The sequence below is a fragment of the Telmatherina bonti genome (genome assembly GCF_933228915.1).
Source record: "Telmatherina bonti genome assembly, chromosome: 4".
Lineage (NCBI taxonomy): Eukaryota > Metazoa > Chordata > Actinopteri > Atheriniformes > Telmatherinidae > Telmatherina > Telmatherina bonti.
The window spans coordinates 33,065,839-33,092,624 of record NC_136622.1 but is presented as its reverse complement, the minus strand read 5'-3'; the positions used below and the strand labels follow the sequence as shown (position 1 = coordinate 33,092,624).

General features: G+C 42.5%; 1 protein-coding gene across 1 annotated transcript in view; it reads right to left on the bottom strand.

Annotated features, from left to right (window-relative positions):
- Positions 1 to 25,587, bottom strand: part of plxna2 (plexin A2) — a gene marked incomplete at both ends in the record, with an annotated part of 193,455 nt that extends 167,868 nt beyond the window's left edge. Inside the window, 2 exons of the mRNA XM_079239812.1 lie at positions 18,662 to 18,844; positions 24,388 to 25,587. Coding sequence (XP_079095938.1) covers positions 18,662 to 18,844; positions 24,388 to 25,587 — 1,383 coding nt within the window. The remainder of the gene's footprint in view (positions 1 to 18,661; positions 18,845 to 24,387) is intronic.
- Positions 25,588 to 26,786: the final 1,199 nt, after the last annotated feature.

Here is a 26,786-nt window from a genome sequence, read left to right as displayed (position 1 = left end):
CCTAAACGTACTGAATTGCTGCCATGGGATTGGCTAATTAGCCATTCCTGTTAACAAGCAGCTAAACAGAGTTAATCCATATATGACATACTTTGCATATTGCTTATTCACAGATAAATGTATTGTTTCACCCTCTAGTCTAAACTCACTGTAAAGCTACTGTACTCACGTGTCTCCAAAGCAAACCCATCCAGCATGCTGGCGGCCATGTCAGCCATCAGGAGCAGAGAGCTGACTGTAGCGATCAGGGTACGCTTGTCTGAATATTGATGTTTTAATTACATCTCTGCTATTTGCATTGCATTTCATTACCATTACTTCTGTCTCTTTCCCTCAATCCCTTCATCTCTAATGAAAAACAGAGAACTAGACAGGAGACGAGGGACGGAAAACTCAGCTGCTCTATATAAACATCACAAAAAAAACCTCCAATCAACCACAGAAGCGACATAATGAAAATGTGAGTATGTGTAACAGTGCAGGCAAGTTTGTCGACACGTCTCTGTGCCTGTGTGTGTATGTGTGAGCAAAAATGTGTGTTTGTCCATTTAGAAGCAAAGAAAGGAAGGTTTCAAGAGCCTTTACATTGAACAATAGAGCCAATCAGTCTCTGGGATCGGGCCTGATTAAAAGATGAGCTGGCTCTAGGTGAGTGCGCGGTAGCGATATCTCAGCAGGAGCACAATGAAATGCAGCCGTAGAAAGACTCAACGCTATCGCGGATTGTTTCTTCAAAGATGGGCTGAGTGAGCTCTTGTGCAAAAACAGCAGAGCGAGCACGAGAACAAGAACCCATTTCCCAAAAGAATTGCCGTGTTCCATCTTGATAGCCTTGAAAGGCATGAGCCAAGTAACAACTGGCGGTTGTAAAATTGTGCTATCCTCATTACCCTCTGTGGAGCGAAGAGAGAGAAAGACTGTCAAGCAGGCTAATGAGCTAGTTAAGGTGGCAGTAAATGTCATTCCTCCCCTGGCAGGCCCCAGGCTGCAGTAGCGCTACAGGCCATTACCTGGACAGGGACGCTTAAAGCTTGCATCAGCACTTACTGTACTGCCTAAAATTAAAGAAGCAAAATGAAGAGTGGTACAACCGTACTGTAACACCACAACCGAGCTATATAACGTGTTACGCTAAAAGCCCAAGTGAAGCGTGTTGATGAAAAACAGCACGAGAACAGGAGACATCGTCTTTTAGTCGTTTTTAATCTTCTTTCCATCGACAGAAACTTTAATGAGCAAAAAGCTTTTCTGGCCACTTTCCAGTCACTTGTTGCCTCTGGTCCGCCGGCTTGTTAGCAGCCTGGACGCTTAGTTTGACCTTTAGTAATTTATTCTCAAGTCCATCCAGAAGAATTAGACTTGCAAACTGGATCAGTTTGAGTTTGCAGGAGAGTAAGCATGGGGTGTGAAGTTTTGACATGTATGTAAAATGAACAGCGCTGTGTGATAATAACTTGATTAGCATAAAATGTCAGACAGAATTTACATCTATAGGGCAGAAAACTGCTCCTGAAATGATTCAAGCAGAGCTGAAATGCGTCTGAACTTTTAAAAACACGGCGCTAAATGAGCGTAATTCAGGATTTAGACACATTAATGTGCGTGGTGATGTGATGTGAGCAGGAAAGTGAGCTTGTAAGTGGTTCCTCGCATGTGGAAGTGGATTTTACTCCACTTGTGATCAGATCACCCAAAAACTGTGTAAACAGCGCTTAAACTAAAGGAGACTTCTGCTGTGGCCACTGCTGGTTAGAAAACACTCTACTTACTTGAGAATTTACTCTAAGCACTTTATCTAAACACTAGGGGTGGGAAATCGAATTGAAAAATCGAATATCAGGAGTTTTCAAAATTTTGAATTTTTTTTTTAAGAAATTGATTTTTTTTAAATAAATAAAAATAATCCATTATGATTTTTTTTTTTTTAGTCATTTTTATTGTTTTTATTGATCTTTTCCTTGCCCATTATAACAGATAGTCTGGCTACTGTGTTGTTTTTTCCTGATTGAAATCAGGAAAAATGACGAGCAACAAAAGTTTAGTACATTATTTTTTTTGTTTTTTAGTGTACAAAAATCAGCAATATAAAGGAATCTTGAGAATCACAATTTAAATCGAATCGGGACGAAAGCATTTCGTCACAGCCCTACTAAACACCCATCAGCTCCCACACCTACAGGACCGACACTTTCCTTTCAGTCGGGGGCCAAATAGGCTGAATACTGAGTATAAACAGTCAGTTTAAATGTGCCTTCACTGTCGCAGGTTTATTTAACTCTGCTGATATTTCAGATCAACACTGCACCTCACATGCATGAGAAAGTCTGACGCCTTGGTGGTCCCTTGAGAGTTTTTTTTCCTGTGCCTGACAAGCCTGAAACACTGAATCACAGAAAAATTTGCAAACGAACAAATGTTGAAAATATACTCTCCACACTTTCTACCCAATAGTCTACCCAACGAACACGTGCACACATTTTACACACTTTCACACCTCAAACCCAAGTGAAAAATAAATCCAACTCTTGTAAAAGAAAGAGAGCCCTCCTGCGCTCTCTCCAGTCTCTGGGGCCCTCAAACAAATAAACTTTCTTTAGTTTTAAATAAAGCCCTTGAGCTCCTCTGGATTTAAATACACTCTGGTTCTGCTTCCCCACTGGTTTCTGTGAACCTGTGGGTCCAGTGTGTGGAGTCAGGCTGTTGCCCATATGGTCCCCACTGGATTAGGCTAAAGAGACCGGGCACGTAATGGTGAGGCCCCAGGAAACATTAAAAGGCGATTAACAGTGAAGCCTGAAGCACCTTATGCAGTGATATGCTAATATTTCCTTCCACTTGAGATGGACTGAATGAATAAAAAGCTGTATTAGAGAAAAACTACGCTGAAAGAAGAGGAGCGGGGGAAGGGTCGACGGGCTGCTACAGGTTGCTGTAACCCCCCAACATCCACTCATCTACTAGACATACACACACACACACACACACACAAGTCAGAAAGAGAAAGAGCAGTGGAGAACAGAGAGAATGGAAGACCAGGGGACAGAGACACTGCAGGCAGCTGAAGACAAAGAGGTCAGTGTGGTGGAAAACATGGAGTCTGACATTGAAGTGATGCAGTTCAGCTTACACACTTAGTGCCAGAAATGCACGGCTGAGAGGTCTGCAAGTGCAGGGAGACAGAAAACACACACTAACAAACCTGTTAGAAGAAAAGTCGGAACACAGTGAGGAAGAAAAGAACAGCGAGCAATGAACGACAACAAAAGTCTTCCATTTGCACATCGTTTCATCTGCTGTTGCAGTGAATAAACTCTGATAACCTTTGTTTGTTTCATGGCACGATTCTGGGTATCTCCTCAGTCCTCTGCACTGTGGAACGGATGAAGGGAACATCACAGAATCCGAGTCCACAACCAGCAGATTAACCTGAGCGCCGGGGGGCCTCAATGCAAGTTTAATATATACGGCTAAATTGAGATTTAAGCTTTTCATCTGCAGTTATTTACAGGTACACGCATACATTTCATCCACAGAGACTTAATCTGAGAATCTGTTCAGAAAGCTTTCAGTCTCTCTGAAGCCGGGCGGAGACGCTATTTGTTTGTTTACGTTCAACACTCCTATAATTTCCACATAAAAGGCTCTGCTTATTATTCACTTGTTACCGAGCCACTTGTATATAACGTGGATGTCATTATTTCAATGTGTGGCATAGATGTCAAATCACAATGCAGCCGAGAGGACAGGCAAGTCCACACAGCATCAATAACCACTGTAGCCACAATAAAGCATGATAATGAATCCCTTCCTGACGTGCATCTTGGATGCTGATGGAGGAGAAGGATACTGGACTTGTCATTTCCCTGTTGGGCCCTCGGGGATCCAGGTGTCTCTTTAATGGAGGCAAGCGGAGACTAACGTAGGTTAATGAGCTCTACAGGCCCCCAGAGGAGAGAAGCATTATAGGCTATATGAGATCCCCTCTCATCCCTACATCCCTCCATTTGTGTCAGACCCTGGGAGAGAATTGAGGAACAAAGGACACCGTGCTGGAATGGAAGTAGAGGTGCAAAGGAGACAGAGACGGTGAAGGATAGAAAGACACAACAGAGCCAGAGAGAAAGCCAGGTCTGCCAGCCTTTTGAATCAATTAGGGCCTGGATGAGATTCCCTGTAACGGCTCTGCTGCCAAAGCAAGGCCCAAATGTGTCCGTAAAGGGAAAGCTTAGCGAGAAGCGGCCTAATCAGAAGCAGATTCTCTACGACAACAAACCAAGCCACACAGACACACAGGAAAGTCGACACTTTACATATTAAAGCTCGACAGGGAGGGGAAAAAAGCCCGTGGTAACATGAAATTGTAATGAGGAACAGGCTCATAGAGTGAGTGGAGCATTAAAAGGAAGAAACAGAGGGCTGGGATGAAGATGGAGGAAGGAGAGCCTTTAAATATGACTGGCACATAAGCCCGATCTTCACATGTCCTGTGAGGTTTAGGGATGTTTGTTGTGCTGTGCGATGCTGTGTTGCATGGCTTTCACACATTTTTTTCCCTTCATCGTCCTCTCAGATGTGGCTTAATCTCTTTTTTAGCTGTCTGCTGCTCCCCTGCTCCCTGCTGTATGAACTTAGAGCAGACAGCCATCTGAGCATGCTGTCTTTCAGTCCTCCTGACGCACAAAGACACTTTTATTGTGGGTTTGCATTGAGGTGTTCAGAAAAGGCTGAGAAACGACGCAGGCAAAGCCGGGGAAATGGGCTGGAGGAAGAGAGGAAGGACTGAGGAGAAAGATTAGGAGGTGAGTAGAGGAGAAATGAAGGGGGAGGAAGGAGAAGAGGTTTGACCAGGTTTGAGCAGAGAGCAAAGCGAGGTCTGTGGCACAGCCGATGCAAAGGCAGCCTCACATTCCAGGCATGATCCTGTGTAAACCCCGTCTCATACTGCAAATCTGATATGGAAATAAGAGGCCAGAAGGGGGCTTCCATTGGCCTTATAAGGGATTGTGGCTTGGCCTGGATGGATCCCCTGTGGAAAGCCACGGAGAATGAAAAACACAAAGAGGGGGCAGAGAGAAGGGCAAAAACTGGACCTGTCGGAAAACAGAAACAGATATAGAGAAACGTGGACAAAAAAAGAGAGTAAAAGACAAACACAGGAATGGAACAAAGATGTCTCGTTCATGTTGAAACGGGGATTCATCTGATCTTTTGAAGTGAGGGGCTCATCAGAGCCCAAAAACGGAAACAATATCCTCCGTGCAACACAACAGCGAACTTAACAAAGCATCCCAGCACAACTGGAACAGCACAATTCATCCTGCTGCCATTGTTTCACGCTGAGCCCCACAGGTCTACCTCATTGTAGGGGTTTTCTCTACCATCAGAAAAAAAATAACGTTGCCCTTGAGAGAGGCTGCAGATGGAGAAAAAGCAAAGCCCGGCGAAACAAAAGGGAAGAAGTTTACAATGTTAACAGCTTAGACTAAATTTCCAGCTAAAGCCTGACAACAACTGTTGTTGCATCCTTTTATTTCCCTCCCTTTGTTCTTCTGTGTGTTTAGTTCCAACAGTCAAGATGTTCAGACAGTGGGAGCCAACGACCTGCTGCGAAACCTGATCAGCCACGCTAATCTGATCAGCTGCACTTTGTTCCAGTGTGTCTCATTTAAAGAGGACAGCGCTCCCAGCATGGCGCAACCCAAACACTATCCTATCTCCTTACAGCCGAGGATTCGCAGTCACCTGGCACAAAATCCAGCCTCAACCAGCACTTCCCGACTTCCAAACCAGCTTGCAGCCTAAACATAGCATACCTGCACCCAAAGGCTCTCCCAGCCACAGCAATCTGGGCTTATTAGGGTGAAAACTCATGACACAAGTGTTTCTCATTTCCTAATCAGTTGGGAGGCAAACCCCCAACCCGTGTAAATGAGTGCATGTACATGCTCTTGTGTGTGATGAAACACTCTTGAAATAGGGTGAAACAGAAAGTGTCTTTTGAATGTATGATCAAGGGGGTTTTTGCACACCTCCCACATACAAATAAGAGTGTAAAATTTCAACTATATGAGCATCAAACTAAAGAAAATTAGCGCCACGTGTATGGCTAATAAAACACAACCTTGGAGCCACATAGAAGCAAAATCATGGAGATGATGTGGTTGCCCTCTAATCCCCACATGCAACACAAAGCAAACCTAAAACCACTCTTTGTTTTTCTGCTAATTTATGACCAAAGTCAGCTAAAACGGGCCAAACACACATGCACACAAACACAAGACACACCTCCCCCGTGCTTATCCCCCACTGAGCAAACAGCTGCTTCCGGCAAAGCCAAATCATGGCTGCCAAATGCACCAAAACACTTAAGTATGACTGACAGTAACACGTTATTCCCCACAGAAAGGCTCGGCTGTGAGGAATGTTGATGGTTTACTGCTGCGCTGTGATTTTATCAAATTATCACGTCTGTGCTTTGACTGAAAATCCAGACCGACACCGCGGGCACATGTCACCCAGAATGGCGATGTCTCGCCCTGACTCTGGCCTTGACCCGTACATTTAGTCAAGTTACCAGGGGCCCCGACAATGTTTTCCCAACCGCTAACCATTACAGTTTAATGAATAACAGCAGTGGCTGAGCTGACCTGTGGCTGAAAGAGGACTCTGGCTCCTGCTCTCTGCTTTGATATTATGACCTTTTCATGCTTTTTTTTAATGGTCTGCCACAGGATTCCTGGGGATGCAGGTGCTTTGCAAAATCGCACATAGGACCTTGCTATTTTCTCTGGACCTCAGGTGTTCAAAAGCAACTCTGAACTTTCACTCTTTCCTTTAAACTCAATCTGGCCATCTGTTCTATCCTGACGTTCACTGAACATGGACCACAGTTGCTCCTCATTCTGCGGCTTCAGTCCAACCATATTTCTGGTGTTTGTAGCCTCTCATATTGCAGATTTCACTTTCTGTCACAACTTCAATCACGTCGGTGTGTTGTGTTTGATGGCATTATAGAACTGTGAAATTGTGCTTTATGTCAGTGATCTTGGATGGAAACAGAAGCCCTGGCTCTGGAAGAAATATAATATAATTTAAATGCAACTCTTTTGATGAAATATGCATTTTATTTTGTAATTATTACATTTAAATTTTATATAACCATCCATCATCAGCCCCTTCATACATCTGAAATGCCATGAAACAAGCATTATCATTACATATGCATCCTGTATCCATGCCACCATGTGGGTAGCCCCCTTGTGGAGCTCGGTTACTCAGCCATAGGCCTTGTAAAGGGTTCTGAGCTGTCTTCTGGACAGACATCTTAGATATTGTCACTGGGATCTATTGGAGCCAATCTTCCTGTTTGAGCCTCAAAGCCCCACATGCTCTGATCACCACTAGCAACCTTCAGCCATTTGTTAAAGGTTCCTTGGGACTGCTACATCTATCTACTGCCTTTTCTGTAATTTGTCAACCTCCACATTGTCTGGTTGCTAAGCCATCACCAGTTCATCAGTCTGGATTGGGAAGTCCCATTGGACTTTAGCTCTATCTCAACATCATCATCATCTGAAGGTACGTCCAGCTTCGCCTCCGCGAATACCACTCCTTTCAGTACAGACGTTCTGCACACTAGTTCAGCCTTTTGGTTACGGCGTTCCATGTGTGCCATAGCTGCAACCATGTGACATCCTGCTCCTGCAAGGTTAACTTCACATCAGCCATTTTGAGTCTGCCAGTGGTAAACCACGCCAGGCCAATCGACCTACTGGCAAATAGGATCGCCTCAACTATTGACCAGTATCTGGTGCATCCGAGTTATGGTGGATTTGACTATGTCCTGAAACTGACCTGATAATTCATTTTGTTGAGCACAAAGTAAATAAATAGGCCATATATAAAAGTAAAAAGTGATTTGGTTGGTGATTATTAAAAGTCTGAAAAGTCCTTTAAAAGTGTCAAAATTAAAAAGGTTTCATCGGCTGAAAAGTGCTTTAAGAGGATCTTTTCATACGAAAAGGTTATAATTAAGGATTTTGGATACATTTGAATGAATGGATTGGTATTTATGTTTGATGAAGAGCTGTTAAACTAACACAGCTCTGTTATTTTCTATCATTTCACTGACATTAGAGGGAAATTAAATGTCAAAAACCATCAATATCAGTCATCAGTCGACAGCCATATTATTAGCATTACCTTCAGTTGCGGTGTAGGGAATTTGCTCAAGCAATTTTGTTTTTTTTGTTCATTTCAAAAACATGAATTAAAAAACAAAAAGAAGGCCGATGGTTCAGCGGATGTTCAGACTAGTGCGCAATTTGTTCCAGAAGGAAATGTCCAGTCCCATTAAGCAGCCTTTACTGGACAGTTGAACTGCTAAGTGGCTGACAGCTCAGTCTCATGAAAGCATGAGGCCAGAACCTGACATACAGCTGTCAAGGGAAAGAGATGCCCCCCCTCTATGTGCATCTTTGTGAAAAAGGAGCAGAAGTGATGGGCAGGTAAAGCCTGAGTGAGCTGAGATTACCGGTGGCTTGAAATATTATCACATGCTATTAGCTCTGTATCACTGTTCATTAGCCTGATGGCTAGCCGGAGCTCTTTGACAGCCCTACGGTAAGAAGATGAAGGTAAGGAGAGGCAGCATGGGGGGAAATAAGAAACCGGACAAAAGAAAATGTAGGAAACTGATCAGCGGGTATGCACGCCTTAATCCGTCACTGTCCAGAAGGATCCAGAGGTGAGCAGCGATCTCAAAGAGAAACAAGACGAATAAATAAACAAGGCTTATTTCCATAAACCCCTAATTCTGACTGACATAGCAGCCACAATAAATGATAAGCAAATATCTCTGTAAAATGACTAAAAGCATATATCAAATAAAGACTTTGTGCAGCGCCTGTAAAAAACTTCCAGTAAACACTGTGATCACAGAAATGCATTAAACAATGTTGTCACCAAGGCAAGCTTAACTGTAAAGGAACTGATAGCTGCTGATGTCTCGTATGAAGAAGGAGACAGAGGAGCAGTAAAGCTGTCTCACTATCAGACAGAAACATTACTTGCTGTCACACTCAGTTTGCCTTGGCATAGACAACAGTTTAGTATATCATCAAAGCCCAGACTGTTCTCATTTTGGAGATCTAGTGGTGCTGTGCGGCTTGAAAAGACATTTGAAATGGAAGCAAACATTTGCAAAGTAGATGAGAGGTTGCTGTTTTGGTTGCTTTGGTAATCTACAATCATTATGCATGCGATCGAACACATAAACAATGCATAATTTTCTTATTTTCACCCACATTTGTAACTGCATTCTAATGAGGATGATCATTACAATGCTTGTAAAATATGGAAAATTCATCAAGTACTTCAAAAAGATTTCCTCTTTAGTCGGCCATTGTGAGTTTCTGCACAAGCACCAAGTACAAAGTAATAGTTTGCTTTCACTCTCTCTCTGTCCTTCCTATCCACCCTCTTTTTATCTAATTTTGGACCACTCTAGCTAGATGTAATGAATTGGCTAATCACAGTTATCTGGCCCATTCAAATGCTTTGTAAAGCAAATCAATAAGCGCTGGCACAGAGCCAGACATCCACTTTGACAGATGTTGTGCACTAATTTCTTTCTTTCTTTTTTTTCCCAAATTGTTTCCTGAAGATGTTTGCTTCTCCCTCTCTGTCCCCTTCCTGTCTGTGATGCTTTGGCAAGGTCAATACAGTAACTGAAGAAGAAAGAAAGAAAGAAAACTCATCTCTCATGCCAACTGGCAACTCCGAGGACAAAAGGCGAGCGCTCAGAAGCTGAAGTTCATTTGACAGAGAGAGAAATTTATTCTTTGATTGGCGGAACTCTTGCAAGTCGCCAGAGCTTCGAGTTTTATACCTGAGGCTATGAAAAGTAACAAGGCCTGCATCAGCAATACACTGTTTCCACAGTAACAGATCAATAACAGCAACGCAACTACTGATAAGGATTTCTATGAATTTCAGATTTGCTCCCTGTGGTGCCTTTATTGGCTGCAGACTAAACAGGAATATTGATAGGCTGTGAGGCCCTGCCTCCCAAGCCGGCTCGCTTGCATAATGTTCGGCACATTGAGTACTTTTGTGGAGTTTTATGGACATAAAACATTCAACTGGCAGAATGTGCACGTCACGGTAGAAAAGGCTACTTATCATTAAGAGAAACAGCAAAAGTTGAGGAACATTTTTACATATCTGATCATTTCAGACTGCAAAGACTAGAGTTTTTTACTTTGCCCCGACAGAAACACAGCTTAAACCTTGAGTTTTTGCAATAACTTGATATCAATATAAACATTTCACACGAATCTGTTAGGAAGTAGGAGGGGCAGCATTTAGTCCAGCATTTTTGTAAGCCCATTTATTCATTCATTTCTTTACTGTTTAGGCCATTGAATGGTCGCAGGCAACCTGGAGCCTGTCCTGGTAATCATTGGACGAAAGGCAACCAGTTGCCAGTCCATCACGGTTTTTGTAAACCTATCCCATGTTTCCACAGTGCAGAGTTCAGAGGTCAGTTTCAGACAATAGCAAACATGGAAAACGTTGGGGGGCTCATAATAATGCACATGCTCAGAAAATGTCATCAAAACATGTTGCGCATTAGATGCAAGTGATCTGTGCAGTGGTTATTTACATCACAGCTTCTCATGCTACAATGTGCAACACTGCCCCCACAGCTTCAGACAGGTACTGCCCCGTTCACTGCATCTGGGTTTGCATCCGCAAGCTCTGTGGAAAGGATGTAGAAGATGAACATAAGGCTTTGTCTGTATGTGTGTCTGTATTTAACGTAGAGTATAAAAGGGCTTTGATATGGATCTAAACATTCATGAGGAGCAGTACTTGTCATTTAGTTTCATGCCCCACATAAAACATGGACCAAGGGAGACGTTACTGTTGAGTGCTGTGCATATTGGTCCTGACAATAAACATTTTAATAAAAGAATGATACTGCGCAAATCATACATATACAGTTTTCATCTTAATATCATCGAATTAACAATCTCAAACTGAAGGTGGGTTTGCACAATTCTTACAGCTTTTACTTCCTAATCTAAGTACAATAATAAGTATAAGTAATGTGTGTATAAGTAGAAAAGTAGTTCTAATCAGGAGAAAATCTTTGCAAGCAAGGTAAATTAAGCTGCCATCAATTTCATTTGGAGCCCAGTCAACAAGAAAATATCCTAAAGAAACCGGATTACAGCAAAGCTCTTTCTATGGGCAGGAGAAATGTAGCGCTAATCAACAACGGGTTAATTAATCTCACTCACGAAGTTAAGTCCAATTATGGCAAGCACTCAAGAGAGTAATTTGTTTTCTAATAAAAAAAAAGGACATTCCAAAAAAGTCTCATAAATAAAACCAAGTACCCCGCTCAGAGTAAAAAACGATCCGTGTGATAAATTAATGAACAAGACGAGCAAAACATATTCGCAGACATATGAGATTCACTTTCTTGCTATGCAGCTACACACCAATGGATGCAAGCAACTGCATGTCTGAAATTAAGCCTAAATGTATTAAATCCATCTGAAATAGAATGTATGCGTAGTATAAGCATTTGTCTCTTGTTGTTAGAATAATGAAAAATGCTTCCTTTGAGACACTGGCAGAGAAAAGAGCAAGCAATTAGAGGAAGTGAAGGGGAGAGGGAGACACATGGAAGGAGAGACGGCAACGGAGAACTGTTTGAATGTGATTAATGAGATCACTGCAGGGTAGGCGGTGTCATTGTAATAGCCTGAGAAGCAGAAATAGACTGGCAGAAAGAGTGAGACACTAAGATACAGAAATGGACTGAAAAAAAGAGGGAAATGAGAAGGTGGAAGACAAGAGGAAAAATAATAAGAGAGGACAGCTGGCTGACTGGCCAGGTTCCATTCAACCGACTGAAAATAGAGCGGGGACGACGCAGAGTAACGGGCAGAAAGAGAGTGAATTGAGGAGGATAAGAGGGGGGAAAAAAGCAGATATAATGCTCAGAAGAATGGAACTGCAGGGGCTCTCGGTCTTCCACTGGCCTTTTAACAGCAGAGTGTTTAGAGAAGTCTGGACCAGGTCTGGCAGATAAAGAGGCTTGTGCTCCAAAGGCAGCCTTGAAAGGCACAGCCTGCTCCTGCAGCGCGGGGCTGCCACTAGCCACCGCTTCATCTGGCCCAAGGTTAAGATCTGAGCAGCGGGGGGTCAAGTGGAAAACGGGTTCCGAAAAGGTCATGCAGGCATCCTGCCAGTCCGAAACTTTATGAACAAGGTGGTAATTAGCTGGACTAGATGGTTGGTTGAACATCTATGAAGACCACTTAAACACAATATTCCCGTAAACCTCGGGGCAAAAGCGCTTCTTACAGATGAACTGCATTCCTCCTGAAGTAACAGGACAAAAGAAAACGAGGCTTAATCCTTTAGGTTCTACAAATTATATCTTTAAAGTGTAGGAGACAGCATTTCTCTATGAGCTACCGTCCATATGCCTGAGGTCCAGGATAATAAAACGCAAAGCAAACAGCTCTCAGTGGCTTCAGCCTCTCACTGGAAGTCCTGTAGGTTGTGTTAGCTCGGCAAAAACGTGATTCTGATTCCTGCAGACTATGTCAGGCTCCCAGGTACCGCCACTGGATAAAATGAATGCCGGCAGCCGAGAAGCAAGAGTCCCGCAGATGCAAATGTTAATTCAGGTTGACTTTATATTCTTTCTTGATGCCGCGTGTCATTTCTATCCTCATTTTTTTAGCTTGAACTGTTCGTTGTCTGTTTCACAAACAACCTGGTCTCCTTAGTGTGCCGCATCCATTTAATTCATTAGGAAGACAGATAAAACAAAGGCAATGTTTTAACAAAAGAATGCTGGTGTTTTTTCTGTGTGGGATTAATTAGCGCAAACCATTCAATCTGAAAGAAAGTGATGCAACAGCTATTACAGAAGGCATTCAGTGAGAAATAACAATTTGTGACAATGATGATTGGAAACAAATTCTACCTGGTGGCGATTGTGATAGTTCTTTTCTCTTGTAATTGTGTTGTTTTTAATGGCACCTCAAGGTTAATGCACACCATGCTGTGACAATGCTGATGTATAATAAAGCAATTAAAATGATTTACTCTGTACCTTCAGGTTGTTTATTGCAATCTCATGAGAAAGCACTCTCATGACCAGCTGTAAACAACAACCCAAATTTGCTTATAAAGTGAATAGAATATGGTTTCTTTTCAAATTTGATTGGATATATCATAATAGTGCAACTGTGTAAGTGTGTGGTTTATGAGATGAGGGCCTCTCAGTTGTGCTCAGAGTCATCTCGACCCCTGAGGCAAAACAACGGGGTTCCATTCAACTGGTGCTGTGGGGCCAAGTTGTTGTTAGGAAAATCATTCTTGTTCCAGTTGATTTTTTTTTTCCCAACCAATTTTTCTCCCTCTTCCCTCTTTTCTTCCATCATCAACAACTCCCATCATCTGCTGGATGATTAAGTGGAGTTCCAGCAAACACAAAACTTCAGGGATAGACAACACAGTGACAATTAACTGCCTCAGTTTATCCCAAATCAAGGCCAAGCTAGACCAGACCACACTAAAGCAGGTGAGCAGCCTCTGGGCTTACAGACCAGACAGGCAAGGCTCTCAGATCACATTCCCTCTGAGGCGACCAATTGAAAGACTAATTCTTTGAAGCATGTTGTGGTGTGAACAGAGCATAGAAGGGCAAGAGTAGGGTTGGAAAGTAGGGAGGGGGGTGACTGCTTGTCCACTGGGCTCTGTAGTAGCAGCTGCCTGCTTTTACAACCCTTTCAAGTCCACAGTATTTTATGCCCTATGATCAGCTGCTACCCTCCGTGATACCGTCTGCACACCACACACAACCCCACTGTTATTTAGGCCAGTGTGGGAGCCATGTGACTTAGCCATGCACCCTCTGCTATATTAACCAGTTCTACAGGACATTTGTCCAGTTAAACACCTGAACCACTCTTTTAAGTTGCACCCCTCAGCTGCAAGGCATATCATCCGAACCACTTCCTGATTATTTATCAGGGCATGATGAAAAGAAAAGTAGCACATGGTGGTTTTTTTATCTGTGATTTCATGCTAATACAATAGCATAGAATAGAAACATTTAACTAAATACAGAAGGAATTACTAGCCAAAAAATAATTTAATCTCTTTCTTTGTTTTCTTATGGAATAAATAACTTTACAATCCTTCACAACTTAGTTTCATAAAACAATTTAAGCTAGCTTGTTTACCTTTTTCTGAAGGTAAAAGGCAAGGAAACTGGTTAAGCAGTTCATCACACACAATTCAAATGTTCTTTAACACCAAAAACTTGGGAAAATATACTTGCTGAACATCAACCATGATGTTGCATCAAAGACATCTGTTGAACCTCACTAAAGTTAGCAACATTAGCTCGTCATTGTTTACCACTTTTACATGAAGACTGAGATAATGAGTCAATGTGGACAATGAGTCATGACAGGAACTAGAAGAAGCAATGCTCATAAATAATATGTTTCACTTACATAGTCTGTGTTTCAGCTGTTCCAGCAAACACAGTAAGATAACAAGCTGGCATCTGCATTTAGCTTTGCCACACAAAATGGCTACCTTGACTTCTATAAAAGTTAATCTAAAAGCAATTTATTAGGATCAACACTTGATCAACTTGAACAATTTCTATAAAAAGCAGCTTTGAGTTCTGCTGCTGGTGTCTGGGATCAGGGATGGAAGAAGCCAGACTTACTCTGTGAACTGACTCCGAACAGTGCTATATACATATATATATATATATATATATATATATATATATATATATATATATGTATGTATATATATATATATATATACATATATATACATATATATATATATATATACATATATATACATACATACATATATATATATATACATATATATATATACATATATATATATATATATATATATATATATATATATACATGCATAAACATACACACATATATATATATATATACATATACATGCATAAACATACACACATATATATATATATACATATACATGCATAAACATACACACATATATATATATATATACATATACATGCATAAACATACACACACATATATATATATATATATATATATATATATATATATATATATATATATATATATATACACTACATACATACATACATATACATACATACATACAGACATATATATATATATATATATATATATATATATATATATATATATACATATAAATATATATATGTGCTTCAGCACCACGCATAGCCTATTCCGCTTTAGATGATGCAGTTCTTTAGTAAGTGTATCTAGAACATTCTTACTCTATATTTTTGGCCCACAGAGCCCTTTGGTCTCTTTTAGGGGGTATATAGGCTATAAGTGGCACTATGTAGATCAATTACATTGATCAGCAGTCTGGTGAATATCAATGTAACTTTAAGTCTCAAACTTAAATATGACATATATGATGAACAGGAGGTAAATAACCAGAAGATATCTGAAATGCCAGATTACAGTGGGCTATGAAGTCTGGGGTTTAAGTCCATACTGGACTCTGATTTGATTTAGTCGAGCTGAAAAATGTTCATAAAAACCTGGACTGTTGACAGACTCCTTGCTGCTTTCTGCTGAGACGAACATCTATTTGCCTCCAACATCAATCACTGCCTCCAAAAGTGCCAACTGAACGATCAAACCAATTTCTTTAATCCATGTGACATGTAAACATGTAACACATGACTGAAGTACAGCAGTACTATAATTCCCTCGCTGTTGGGATTGAGAATATCCTAAAATATACATACAGAATTGTGCATCTAATCCTACGTCATACAGTAAAATGTAATCACTTTATACCTTGTACACATTACTGCAAAATGTGTGCTGCTGAACTGAATGTGGCTCGCATGGCGTTATTGTTTCCTGCAGTCTATCCGACTGCATATGCATCCTCCATACCTTAGTGTCTGCTTGCTTCCCCACCCTCTTAACCCCTCTTCCTCAATCAATCCCTTACAAAAGCCTGCCACAGGCAGCAATATCCGCCAATACCATCCCTCATGCTTTGCCATGCTCCAGCAAAGCCCGGGAAACAGCAGAATATACAGAAGCTGGTCTGCAGGGAGAGTGAGGCAGGGAGTGGATGGGAGGAGGAGGGGGTTTGAATGGAGAAGCGGTAAATGGAAGGATGGGGTGGGGGCAACTTTGGGATGGGAGCCAATCCAATTACAAGCAGCGGTGCAGTCCTGGTTTCTTTGGCGGCACTAAATTCACATTTCAGTGGTCTCTTCCTCCCTCCCCCAGTACCTCCGTCCTTGCCTTTTTATCTCTGCCTGTTCCTGCTACTCTCTTTTATAATTTGCACTCATCATGCCCCGCGCATCCCCGTGCACCACACCCCTCCCTTTCCTCATCTGTCTGTCTCTCCTGGTTGCATGAAAGAGGTTCAAATATTGGAATGTGTCAACAGGAAGCATCTCGCTTGCCACCCTAGCTGTGTCATGTTCAGATCTGCAAGAAGCCTGCAGCATCCTACAGAAACTTTGGAAGATAAAATCATCCATCTGCACAGGAGCTGCAGGCAGGACTCGTTAGGTCACTCTGCACCTCTGTCCTCCCTCAGGGAGCCAATAATCACTCATTCCATGTAAACAATGAACAGCTTTGAAACACATGCACACACACCTTGATGACACAATGACAGAAGGCAAAGCAAAGCGTGTGTAAACGCTGCTGTCATGCAGCATTATTGAGTATTGGAGCTTTATCGTCTATTGAAAAAGTAAGGCTTTATTTGTTCACACTGCCACAAACTGCTACGATGGGAAGGCAGATTGTGGTCATTCTCCCTTTCACGCAAAGACTGCAAACAGTCAGAGGTTGTTAAATCATGTGCTGCCATGCAAATCCTGGCTTCTCCTTGTCCAAGACCAAACCTGTATGCAAAACGCTGCACGGTAGCTGCAGCTCATTTTCTAGTCAAATGTTCTCAAACAAACATAGTTGAAATGAAATTTACCAAACTTCACCTGCAATCACTTTGTTCTTCTGCACGTTTAAAAGCTCCAATCAAAAGAGCAAATGCTCTTTGACTTTTGGAAATTGAGTGTTTAGGTAATTTTTAAAAAATAAATTCAAGTATTTAAAGTCTATTTTATTCATCAAGTTACCGTATGAAGAGAGGAAGATGGTTAATTATGACAATATTACTTGTTGTTGAAAATATATTTGGTTACTGAAATTAGCATCGTAAGCTTATTTTGTCCTTCACATGTCAGCTCTCTGTGGGTGTGTGCACTAAGGTTTTTCTGGTCTGAGCACTGGGCCGTGCTGCTTTGTGTCTAGGTAGCTTTCTCATATCCTGGTTAATACTTCCTCCAGTTTAGTGTTACTGTGGTTACAGTCATGGGCCTGTGAGAAGCCAGTCTGTGTACACACACAGCAGCGTGCACAGCTATTTTTCATGGATTCTCAAAGGGAGGCACTCAAAGAAAGGAACAGACAGAAATGTGGAAGGAAGCAGGTGGAAAAGACAAAATGCAAATCAAGGAGAAATGTTTTTTTTTCCACTCTCCTCTAATTTAATTAACTAAAGATGTAGAGAATTTTTAAACAGCTGGAACAGAAACTTACATCACATAGATATTTCTCTCCAGCACAGCCTGATTGGTGAACTGATTTAATGCTGAATAGTGACCAATATGCCTGCAAACACCTTTAATCCAAACTTGCGATTGAGCATCTAACTGCTTGTACTCTAAGAGAAAAGCATCAGAGATGTCAAACTCCAGTCCTCGAGGGCCGGTATGCTGCAGGTTTTTCATGTCTCCATGCTCCAACACACCTGACTGAAATAAATGAAAAGGTTGATAAAAAGCTGTTGGATCCATTTGATTCAAATCAGGCGTGTTGGTGCAGGGAAACAACAAAAACCTGCTAGATACTGGAGTTTGACACCCCTGAGAGAAAGTAGGACAACTACAGTGAAACTTGGTTCCTGCACAACCTCATTACATCGACAATTAAACTTCCTATTTTCATATCGAAGTACAACATCTTGGCAACACCTGCCAGGATTCTGACAAGTAGACTTCCAATCTCTGAACCCAGAGCGCAGCACTTGCTTTCTGCACTATGCAATCCTGTCTGTTCTTTTTCATCTAATACCCTCTTTCCTGTGGCTGGTGTGTGAAATCTGTCATTAGGAACTGGCCAGGACTCCTTAACCCTCTGTGACTTCTGTTCTCCCTCTCACAAAGGCGCTTTAGTGCGAGGGTCTGCTCTTCTCTCTCTTTTGCTCTTAGTGGGCCATAAGCAGAAAGGTGCCTATTAAAATTAATAGATCAGTTCAGGTTTATTCAACACCGCAGCACTGGAGCTCAGAGGAACCGGTAATGACCATTGCGGGGAGCTAGCTAGTGCCATCTCTATTCTCCGAAGGTTTGACAGCAGGCTTTGATCCATCTGCTTAGAAATGGGAGTATTTGTACTCGGACGACCTCCGGACAGCCTGAGCCTAGCTCTAGCCTGCAGTAATGACGTGAGCTGAAATCTCCTAGAGGGAGGCTTAAACTGCTGGGCGAGAAGAGGAGAAGGAGGTCAGCGCTCACCTTCTTCAGACGTCCGCTCTTGGTGCCCACAAAAGCAACGCAGTAGCCGTTGTAGACGTAGGACGTCACAGAAGTCATGCGGTCTCTAGTCTCGGTGTAGAGAGTGTGGCCGGTCACCAGCTGGGAGCCACCAAGCGGCTGGTTGATGTCCAGGCCACAGAACGAGTCATCAATGGGCACCGGCTGCACACAGACACAAGTTACATGTAAATAAACGACAAGAGGGAAATAAAAAAACCAAACCAACCAAAGAACCAAAGCAAAGCTTGAGGAGAGACGGTGCATTTCACATTAAACGCACGAATTCTTGACGTGAAACTGAGTGAAGGAAGAAGAAGTAGCAGAAATAGGTCAGAGATGCACAGACTGATGCATAGAATAATAAATGAGTAAAGAGGAGAGAGCATTAAGTGAGCAAAGATGATGCTGACAGAGACGTGGGGAGAGACGGGCAAAGTTAGAGTCACTGTCAGACTGTCTGAGAGGGAACTGGGAGCCAAATAAGCTGAAGAGATGTGTGGAAGTCTGCGTGAGTTTCCCAGCCAGGCAAACATTTGTCTTATTGTCAAGCTTGGAAAATATGTATCAGCTCCACCTGACTGAGCTCCACCTCTTCCTCAACCTGGCTCATTAATCTGGTCTATCATCACTTCTGCAGGAAGACACACTCTGCATGGTAACTACGAGTTCTGGCGTGCACACTCTGATGACTATGCAACCATGAAATATGCATGTATCTAAAATGATCTGTTTTTATTGTTTCAGTGGAAAACAATCAGTTCTGCGGGGTCTTATTCCAGAAAAAGTTTCGGTGAAAAACTGTTAAATGTTGACAATGATGGTTGATCGCTGGCGTCTCCAAGTCCAGAGGTAGACCCTCTTATGGACAAGGATGGTTTAATTTAGACACAGTAAAGCTGACATTAGTGAACAGAAGTCTGTATTATAGTGACAGATACATTTTTTCCCTCCTCATGTTTGACCAGCTACAGAACGACAGCTCACCTGACTGATTGCAGGGATTCAACGAAGGCTTGCACCCTTTTCCATTCACATCGAACATTTTTCCACATTCCTTAAATAAATTGATGCAAATAAGTACTTTAGCTGGAGGAATATTCAGTCCATCTCCAGTCTTTCTCTCAGGAACAACTCTGTTTAACAGTAGCATGATTTTCTCATGTATTTGTTGACCCCCTGAAGACTCAGCCGTGTGGCTGCTGCTGGTGCACCCAATCAAAATCACTGCTGGTCCGAAATTACACCCCAACCGGATCATTTGGGATGTCTTGTAGACCATAAAATTCATACATATTAAAAACTGATATGATTTTAAGAAACAGCATGAATATCAGGCAACATAAACACAATTAACTATTTGTCAGCTTCTTTCACTGATACGGGGGCTGTAAGTTTAACATAACAGCCCCAAAAAGCATCTTATGGCCTGAGCTTAGAGGGAAGACTGTGGTGCTTTCCTAGATCCGTGGCAGAGGCGAGACGGCGATCTTTCCGCCGCTGAATCAGGCCAGCTGACATTATCTGAGTGGCACTGAACTCGATGTGCCATGTGGAGTAATGCGAGATGCCCAAGTGATACCCCACCATGTCCATATCTCATACTACCCCCCCCCCCACCAACACCCTGCTCATAAAGCTCTGAATATTCATTCCTATAAGTCGACCTCATCAGTTCTCTCTCTGTCACCACGTCTCGCTCTCATCTGCGTCCTCACGGTCTGTTGTTCTGCATATCCACACTATGCTGAATGACACTTCCCACTGAGGGAGGCAGATCAGCCTTCCGCTGCACACGGTGGCTGTAAAACCTTTCTACACACTTTTTCAAGAGCAATAATGCTGACAGAGAATAATCGCCTCCGCTGGTACAGTCCCACCCCCTCATTTTATGGCATTTCCTTTTATTTCCAACCCTAAAATAGCTCCCAGTGCTGAAGGGTGCTTTACTGCAGAACCTAACTTTGACCCAAAAAGAAGATCGCAAGCTCCCATTTCACTTTTCTTTTAAGGTTATAGAAAAAGATGAACAGCTTAAAGTCCATTTTAAACAAAATGCTGACTGGAAATGACGGGACAGAATCAGTCAGATGGGAAAGCTAGCAGCCTATCTTGAAGAACAGCCGTCAGCTTAGCAACAGCAGCTCTCTCAAAATCATGCAGCTATTCCACATATGGTCTCTGTTGGGCTCCAGACCATTTGGTTCAGATTATATCCAGATTGTTCAGATGATGTACGCTTTAACAAACTTGGCAGACATCTCAAATCCCCGTAGACTCCATGTGGTTGGGCTTTTTTATTCACCATCTTGGAGATTGTTCTTTCTTTGTTTTTTTGTTTTTTTTTTGTTTTGTCTCTATTTTGTTTGGATTGTTTTCACCTTCCTTATTATGTATTTCACAAACAGTGAAGCAGAGCTGCAGTCAGACTAAATGTAGACTAACCTTGAGTCATTAATCCTTATCGAACAACTCGGTACATCAGCCTATGGAAGCAGCTGTTACACTTGTCTGTTTTAATGGAGTATAAAGACATCGCTGCCACACAGAGCTCCAGTCTAGTTAGAATTTGAGTGAAGGATACAGAGGATGTGGCAGGATATCTGCTTTAGGGGTATATCAGCGTTATCAATAGCTCCCCTTTGCTCTCATCTGTAATTAATTAGTGGGGCAAAAAAGGAGGACAGGAAGATAGACACACTCAGACAGCCTGATACAAAAGAATCCCATCATGGCTCTCCTCCATGAGATCAGCTGCAGAGATGGTGTGAATCTCCACATGGCAGAAGGCTGGACGGCTGGGTGATAAATCTTTGATTGGCTGCTGTGTCTGAATCCTCTGGCTCTGCCTCACTTCCATTTCCAGCCTCAGTGTTCATGTACACACAGCGCAATGTCTGCAGGAACGAGATCTGAGCGTATAATTAAGGTTCTCCACTTTAAGCTTACTGGCTACCTGCTGCGGGAGACTCTATGTGAAATTTACTCAGAAACACACTCAGAAAAACACAGTCTCTGAGGTGGGTCTAACCTTGAATGACCTCATATGGAGGAGATTTGATGGATATTAGATATGGGCTCCCTGAAAAATATCACTCAGAGACTCAAGAACACAATCATTAAAGCAAGACAAGATGTAAAACACGAGGACTTGAAAGCAGCCACGCTGCTTGAGCCGGAGATTTAAACATCGCTGTTGCTGACATGCATGGTTCTGTAATTTGTAAAGATTTAAGAGTTCCACATCCATTGACATCTATCTGCATAATCTATACAGTACTGAGGATTTATTGGCTGCATATGGAGCAGGAGAGCACAGTCTTACTGGGTGCATTTTACCTCCTCTCCTCTCGTGCGCACTAAGTGTAAAACATGAGCGGACGGTGCAACATCGCCGACAGTGCATTGCTGCAGAATGGAGTGGGAGGTGCAGCGTCGCAGGTAACAGCTGGCAACCTTCAACACACACTGAGATGATTGGAGATTCTTCTGGGAAACAGGAAAAATGTTCTAATTTGAGCTCCCACGGCTACTAAGGCTCCCAACCACAGCTCTGTCATCAGCATCCACAACAAGCTCTCCTTCTGACGCCCACTCTGCTTCTTCCAGTATGATATCCTGCCTTCTCAGTGGAGCTAATGAAACCCAACAACCAGCTCTAGATAACATCTCCCTCCTCCTGACAATCACCTCTGACACTGTGCTAATGGTGAATTTACTGATTTTAATAAGAGGGATCCACTGAGTTCCCTGAGGGGGATTAGCAACAAAAGAAGCTAATCAGTGCTTCTCATCGCAGTGAGGGACAGCAATATCATTAAACCCCACACTACACATGTGTATGCCCAGCATTAACAAGCCTCTCCTATGTACATGCAGAAATAAAGCACGACATAGTCACTCACTAGTAGCGCACTTAGCTAGTCATTAATTCTTAATAATCTTAAGTTCCTATTTGCAATTACAGAATGAAAGCACAAAGGACTAAAGCCTCCTGGGAACGAAGGAAAATCAAGAAACTTAATTCTGCTTGACAACATGTAGCAGATTTGTGGCCTTTTATTATGGGATAATTGGGGATTTTAGAAGGAACAGGCTGGTGTGTGATCTACGCTAACATCACAAGAAGAGTAGCATGAGCGCAACCCCCCCACCTTCAAAACCTTCCCCTACTCATACAAACTCTGTCTCGCTAGAAAACAAATGAAAGAATGTTTGGTTTCTGCTACAGGAATGAAAATCTCCCACAGAAATACACTTGAAAATAGATGTTTTCTCGTGTCAAGGCTACAAAATAATTTGGCATCCTTTCATGCAGAGTTATTAGATAATGGATGCAGTTAAAAACATTTCCTGATGGCTGCTGTATTATTTTTCAGTGCAGAATTAGTCAAATGTTCTGTGTGGTCTTGGCTCATTCAGAAACTTCTTACGCTCTTATATTGTTCTTTGTCAAATACGTTGAGTGATGTGCAAAAGTCCTGAGCCACCTTTCTTTAAACTACTTCACCCTTCCAGACTTTTTCAAATTTGTTTTGAGCAATGGTTTCTGGATGACATTTATAACACACACCTTACCAAAGACCTTTAAAAATGTAGGAAACTATAGACAAGCAGAGCGTGAAAGAAGAGCAAGTTTCCAACTACATTAAACAGTTTCTGAAAGAAATGGGGAAAAGATGCCTTCAGCTGATCCACCTCCTTTACTGAAACCTCATCAGACATGGTCTCAGTGGAAGGGTGGCTGTCAAGAAGCTTTTTTTAATGAAGGGGAACGAAGAGAAAAGGCTGCGGCATGACAGATGACACAAGAACTGGACTGAAAAATCAGCGATATGTCTGATGGAGTGATGAGTGGCACAGTGTGGGAGCATCTCGACAGAGAACAAAACAGATGTCTTTCAATGCGCCCGGAGAGCTATTCCTGAACACTAAAAGAAACAAGAAATCAAGAATTATTCCAGACCGAGATTGAATTCATGCTACCCTTCTCAAACAAATCAGAACTTTTATAAAAAATGTATTTTACCAGAGGAAAAAATAGATGGAGCTGCATCAGATCGTAGTGGGCTAGTTGATCAGAATTCTATCAGAACTTTGACCAAATTCTTCCACATTTTCCCCGTGAGTTATTTTTCCCATCCAGAGCAGTCTATCATCCCACATGCACAAGTTCTGGTTGTGTTTACCTGTGGTGCAGGTAAAGATTGTGTGGTGAACCTACAATGCACTTTGATTTGTAGACCTGCGTTTGTACGTGGACCGAATCTACTTCTTTGATCCGAATCAGAATTCGTTTGGCGCATTCACATTTCCCCAAATATAGCGGAATTTCTGAACAAACGAATCATGATTTGACTAAAAAAGGCTGATGTGAATGTGCCCTTAAAGATGGAAACAAAATGTGGATGCTGCTGCATCATTACAAGAGTCTGATTTCAATGAAAATGAGATAAATAGTTCTGTTGCCCTGCTACTTGTGTGCCAATTAACACTCAAGGAGAACAGAAACTAATTTTAACAAGCAAGATCCAGCTTCATCTTTCAATAACTACATGGACCATTGATTAATAGTATTCAGCAATGTTGTCACATTGACACATCATAGTAAAAGCATATTTCAGGCATAATGCACTGAGGATCAGTACAGAAATAGCATTTACAGTACAGTCTGTATCTGAAAGGTTCATTTTTAAGGCTCAACTCACCGCTTTAATGCAAGGCACATCCTTCCCAAGGAGCCAGTTGAGCTCTAAGTTTCCTTCTCCCTGGTAGCAGGACTGCAGGCGCTCCTTAATTCGTGAATTGATGTCTCGGATGGTGAAGACACAGAGCGCTGAGTCATCTGGCGGTCGATGGAACTGCTTCTGACCCTTAGAGAAGACGGTGAATAGCACATCGTCCTGGGCGGTGATGTTGAGGGAAGCAGCGAGAATGCTGCCAGGTTTGCCAAGGTAGGCAGCCTGCAGTAGACGATACTCAACGCCGTTCTTTACGCAGCCAACGGGCAAGGAGACGTAGGAGTGAAACTTGCGGTCGTCTTTGCAAAGGCGAACGATGTGAGACGTGTAGAACAGATCGGTGCTGGACCCACTGGACGACATGCTGTTCTCTGGCGTCTCTGGCTGTACGGTCAGAAAGTAAACGAAGCTGCCGCTGGCGAAGCCGTAAACATAGTAGATGTCAAAGTGGGAAACCAGTGCCAGCGTGTCTGAGGGTATCTTGATGAGGGAAGACACAAAATCAGTGTGTAGTTCATAGTCCAGCATGGCAGATGATTCTGGGTCACGTGGTAGCTTTCGACTGGAGATCGTGGGGAAGTAGTCCTGCTTGCCGTCTACTCCTGTGCCAATAAACAAGGTGCCATCCTGGCCCTGTGAAGGTACAATGACCCCATACATGGTCCCCGTTTGGTTGACGCTGGAGAGGTAGTGCTCTTTCTTGTGGGAAGGCTCTGCCAAGATGAAGAGGTCATCCATTCTGAGGAGTTTACAGACACCCTGGTAGAGGCTGCCACAGGCAAGCAACCGATTTTGGGAATAATCAATGAGAAGCAGCTTGTTGATGTTGTTAGTAGAAACCAGGGGCTCAGAGCAGGGCTGGACAATCAGAGGAGGATAGCAGGCCTTATTGTCATCCTCTGGGCCTGTATCATGGGAAACAAGGAGGGTCAGGTTGCCTGAGAGCTTGTACACACGGTTGACCGCTCCAATATACAGAGCACCTGTAGTCTGGTGAACTGTCAGGTGGTTAAAAACCCAGTCCCGTCGTTCAGGGTGGAAAGTCGTGAATGTCTGCCCACTTGTCACAGCAGGAATTGCTAAAATCAAGAAGCTTAGCAGAGCGGCTACGGCTCCCATCTTGGGGTAAGGTGATAAAGTTCTGTGTGTGGCTTGCTGAGCCTCCATGTTTAACAAGGAAGCTGCTGAGCGAGCAGAGAGACTGGATGAGAGGAAGAAGGGGAGATGACCTTGGCCTTTTTCTTGTTGAAGGCTAACTTGCAGGCCAAAGCTTCACAAGGGCTTTCACATGTTTCTGGAAAAGAAAACAAGACATAAAACAGAAGTTGTTAGATAACTTGGCTTGAGTCACGTTTCACACAAAGAAACTTGTATGACCAAACGGAAAAGGAAGCTGAAAGGGGAGAAATGATCCGCGTTTGCAAGGCCAGGGGTTGTGGAGACATGAATTGGAGGTTAAATCACAGTGGCACACATTCAACGGGAGTGGCTGGACTGGACAAAAAAAGAGAAGCAGGTTACAGCAGCGGAAATTAGCTTAACCTGACTCATGCTAACACTGCTGCTGTCCCACACACAACAGTTTCCAAGAACAGAACAGCCAACGCAGACAGAGTCCACTCACAGATGGCCTTGAACACATGGCACTGAGTCACTACACTTAAAAAAATATCTAGTTTATGCAATTTAAAATTATTTTATACCAAATTAGTTGTAAATGGTCATTTTAGTACGAGCATTTGTGTTGTATTTACTGTACCCAGTGGCTAAAATCTCCATCCATCCATCCATCCATCCATCCATCCATCTAGCACAGGATAAACCCTAATTTTGCTCTAAGACCGTGATGGCATCATACTAAATAATCATATTATATTCAGGTGATCATACTATGTTACTTTTGAAAAGAACCAACAACAATGTTATAATCAACCTCTTCATCATTCAAATTAATCATTTACACCTTTTCTTTCATTCTTTCATTCCTTTTTTTCATAAGAGTTTCATACAGTCTGTATACCAAAGGCCCCATATATCAACTGTTCCCTTTCTGCATCAATCAGTGAAAACATACATCAGGAAGTCTGCAATTTATGCAACCGTGCTTAGGCGTAGCTGTAGAGATCTCTCTCTGCGTGTGCCATAAACCCAAAGATAGAACTCCATGCAGTCTGTCCCCAGGAGTTAATTATCTCATCCATTGGAAGAGAAGGCCTGGATCTCATTACTGGAACAAACTGAGAACAAATTGGAAACCACTTCCACACACCCCTCCCCTCCCTTTCTGCCCTTTAAGGGGCACAATTTACAGAATCAGAATCTATTAATTATTCTTTTCCAAACAATCTTCCTCTTTTATGTTTCTC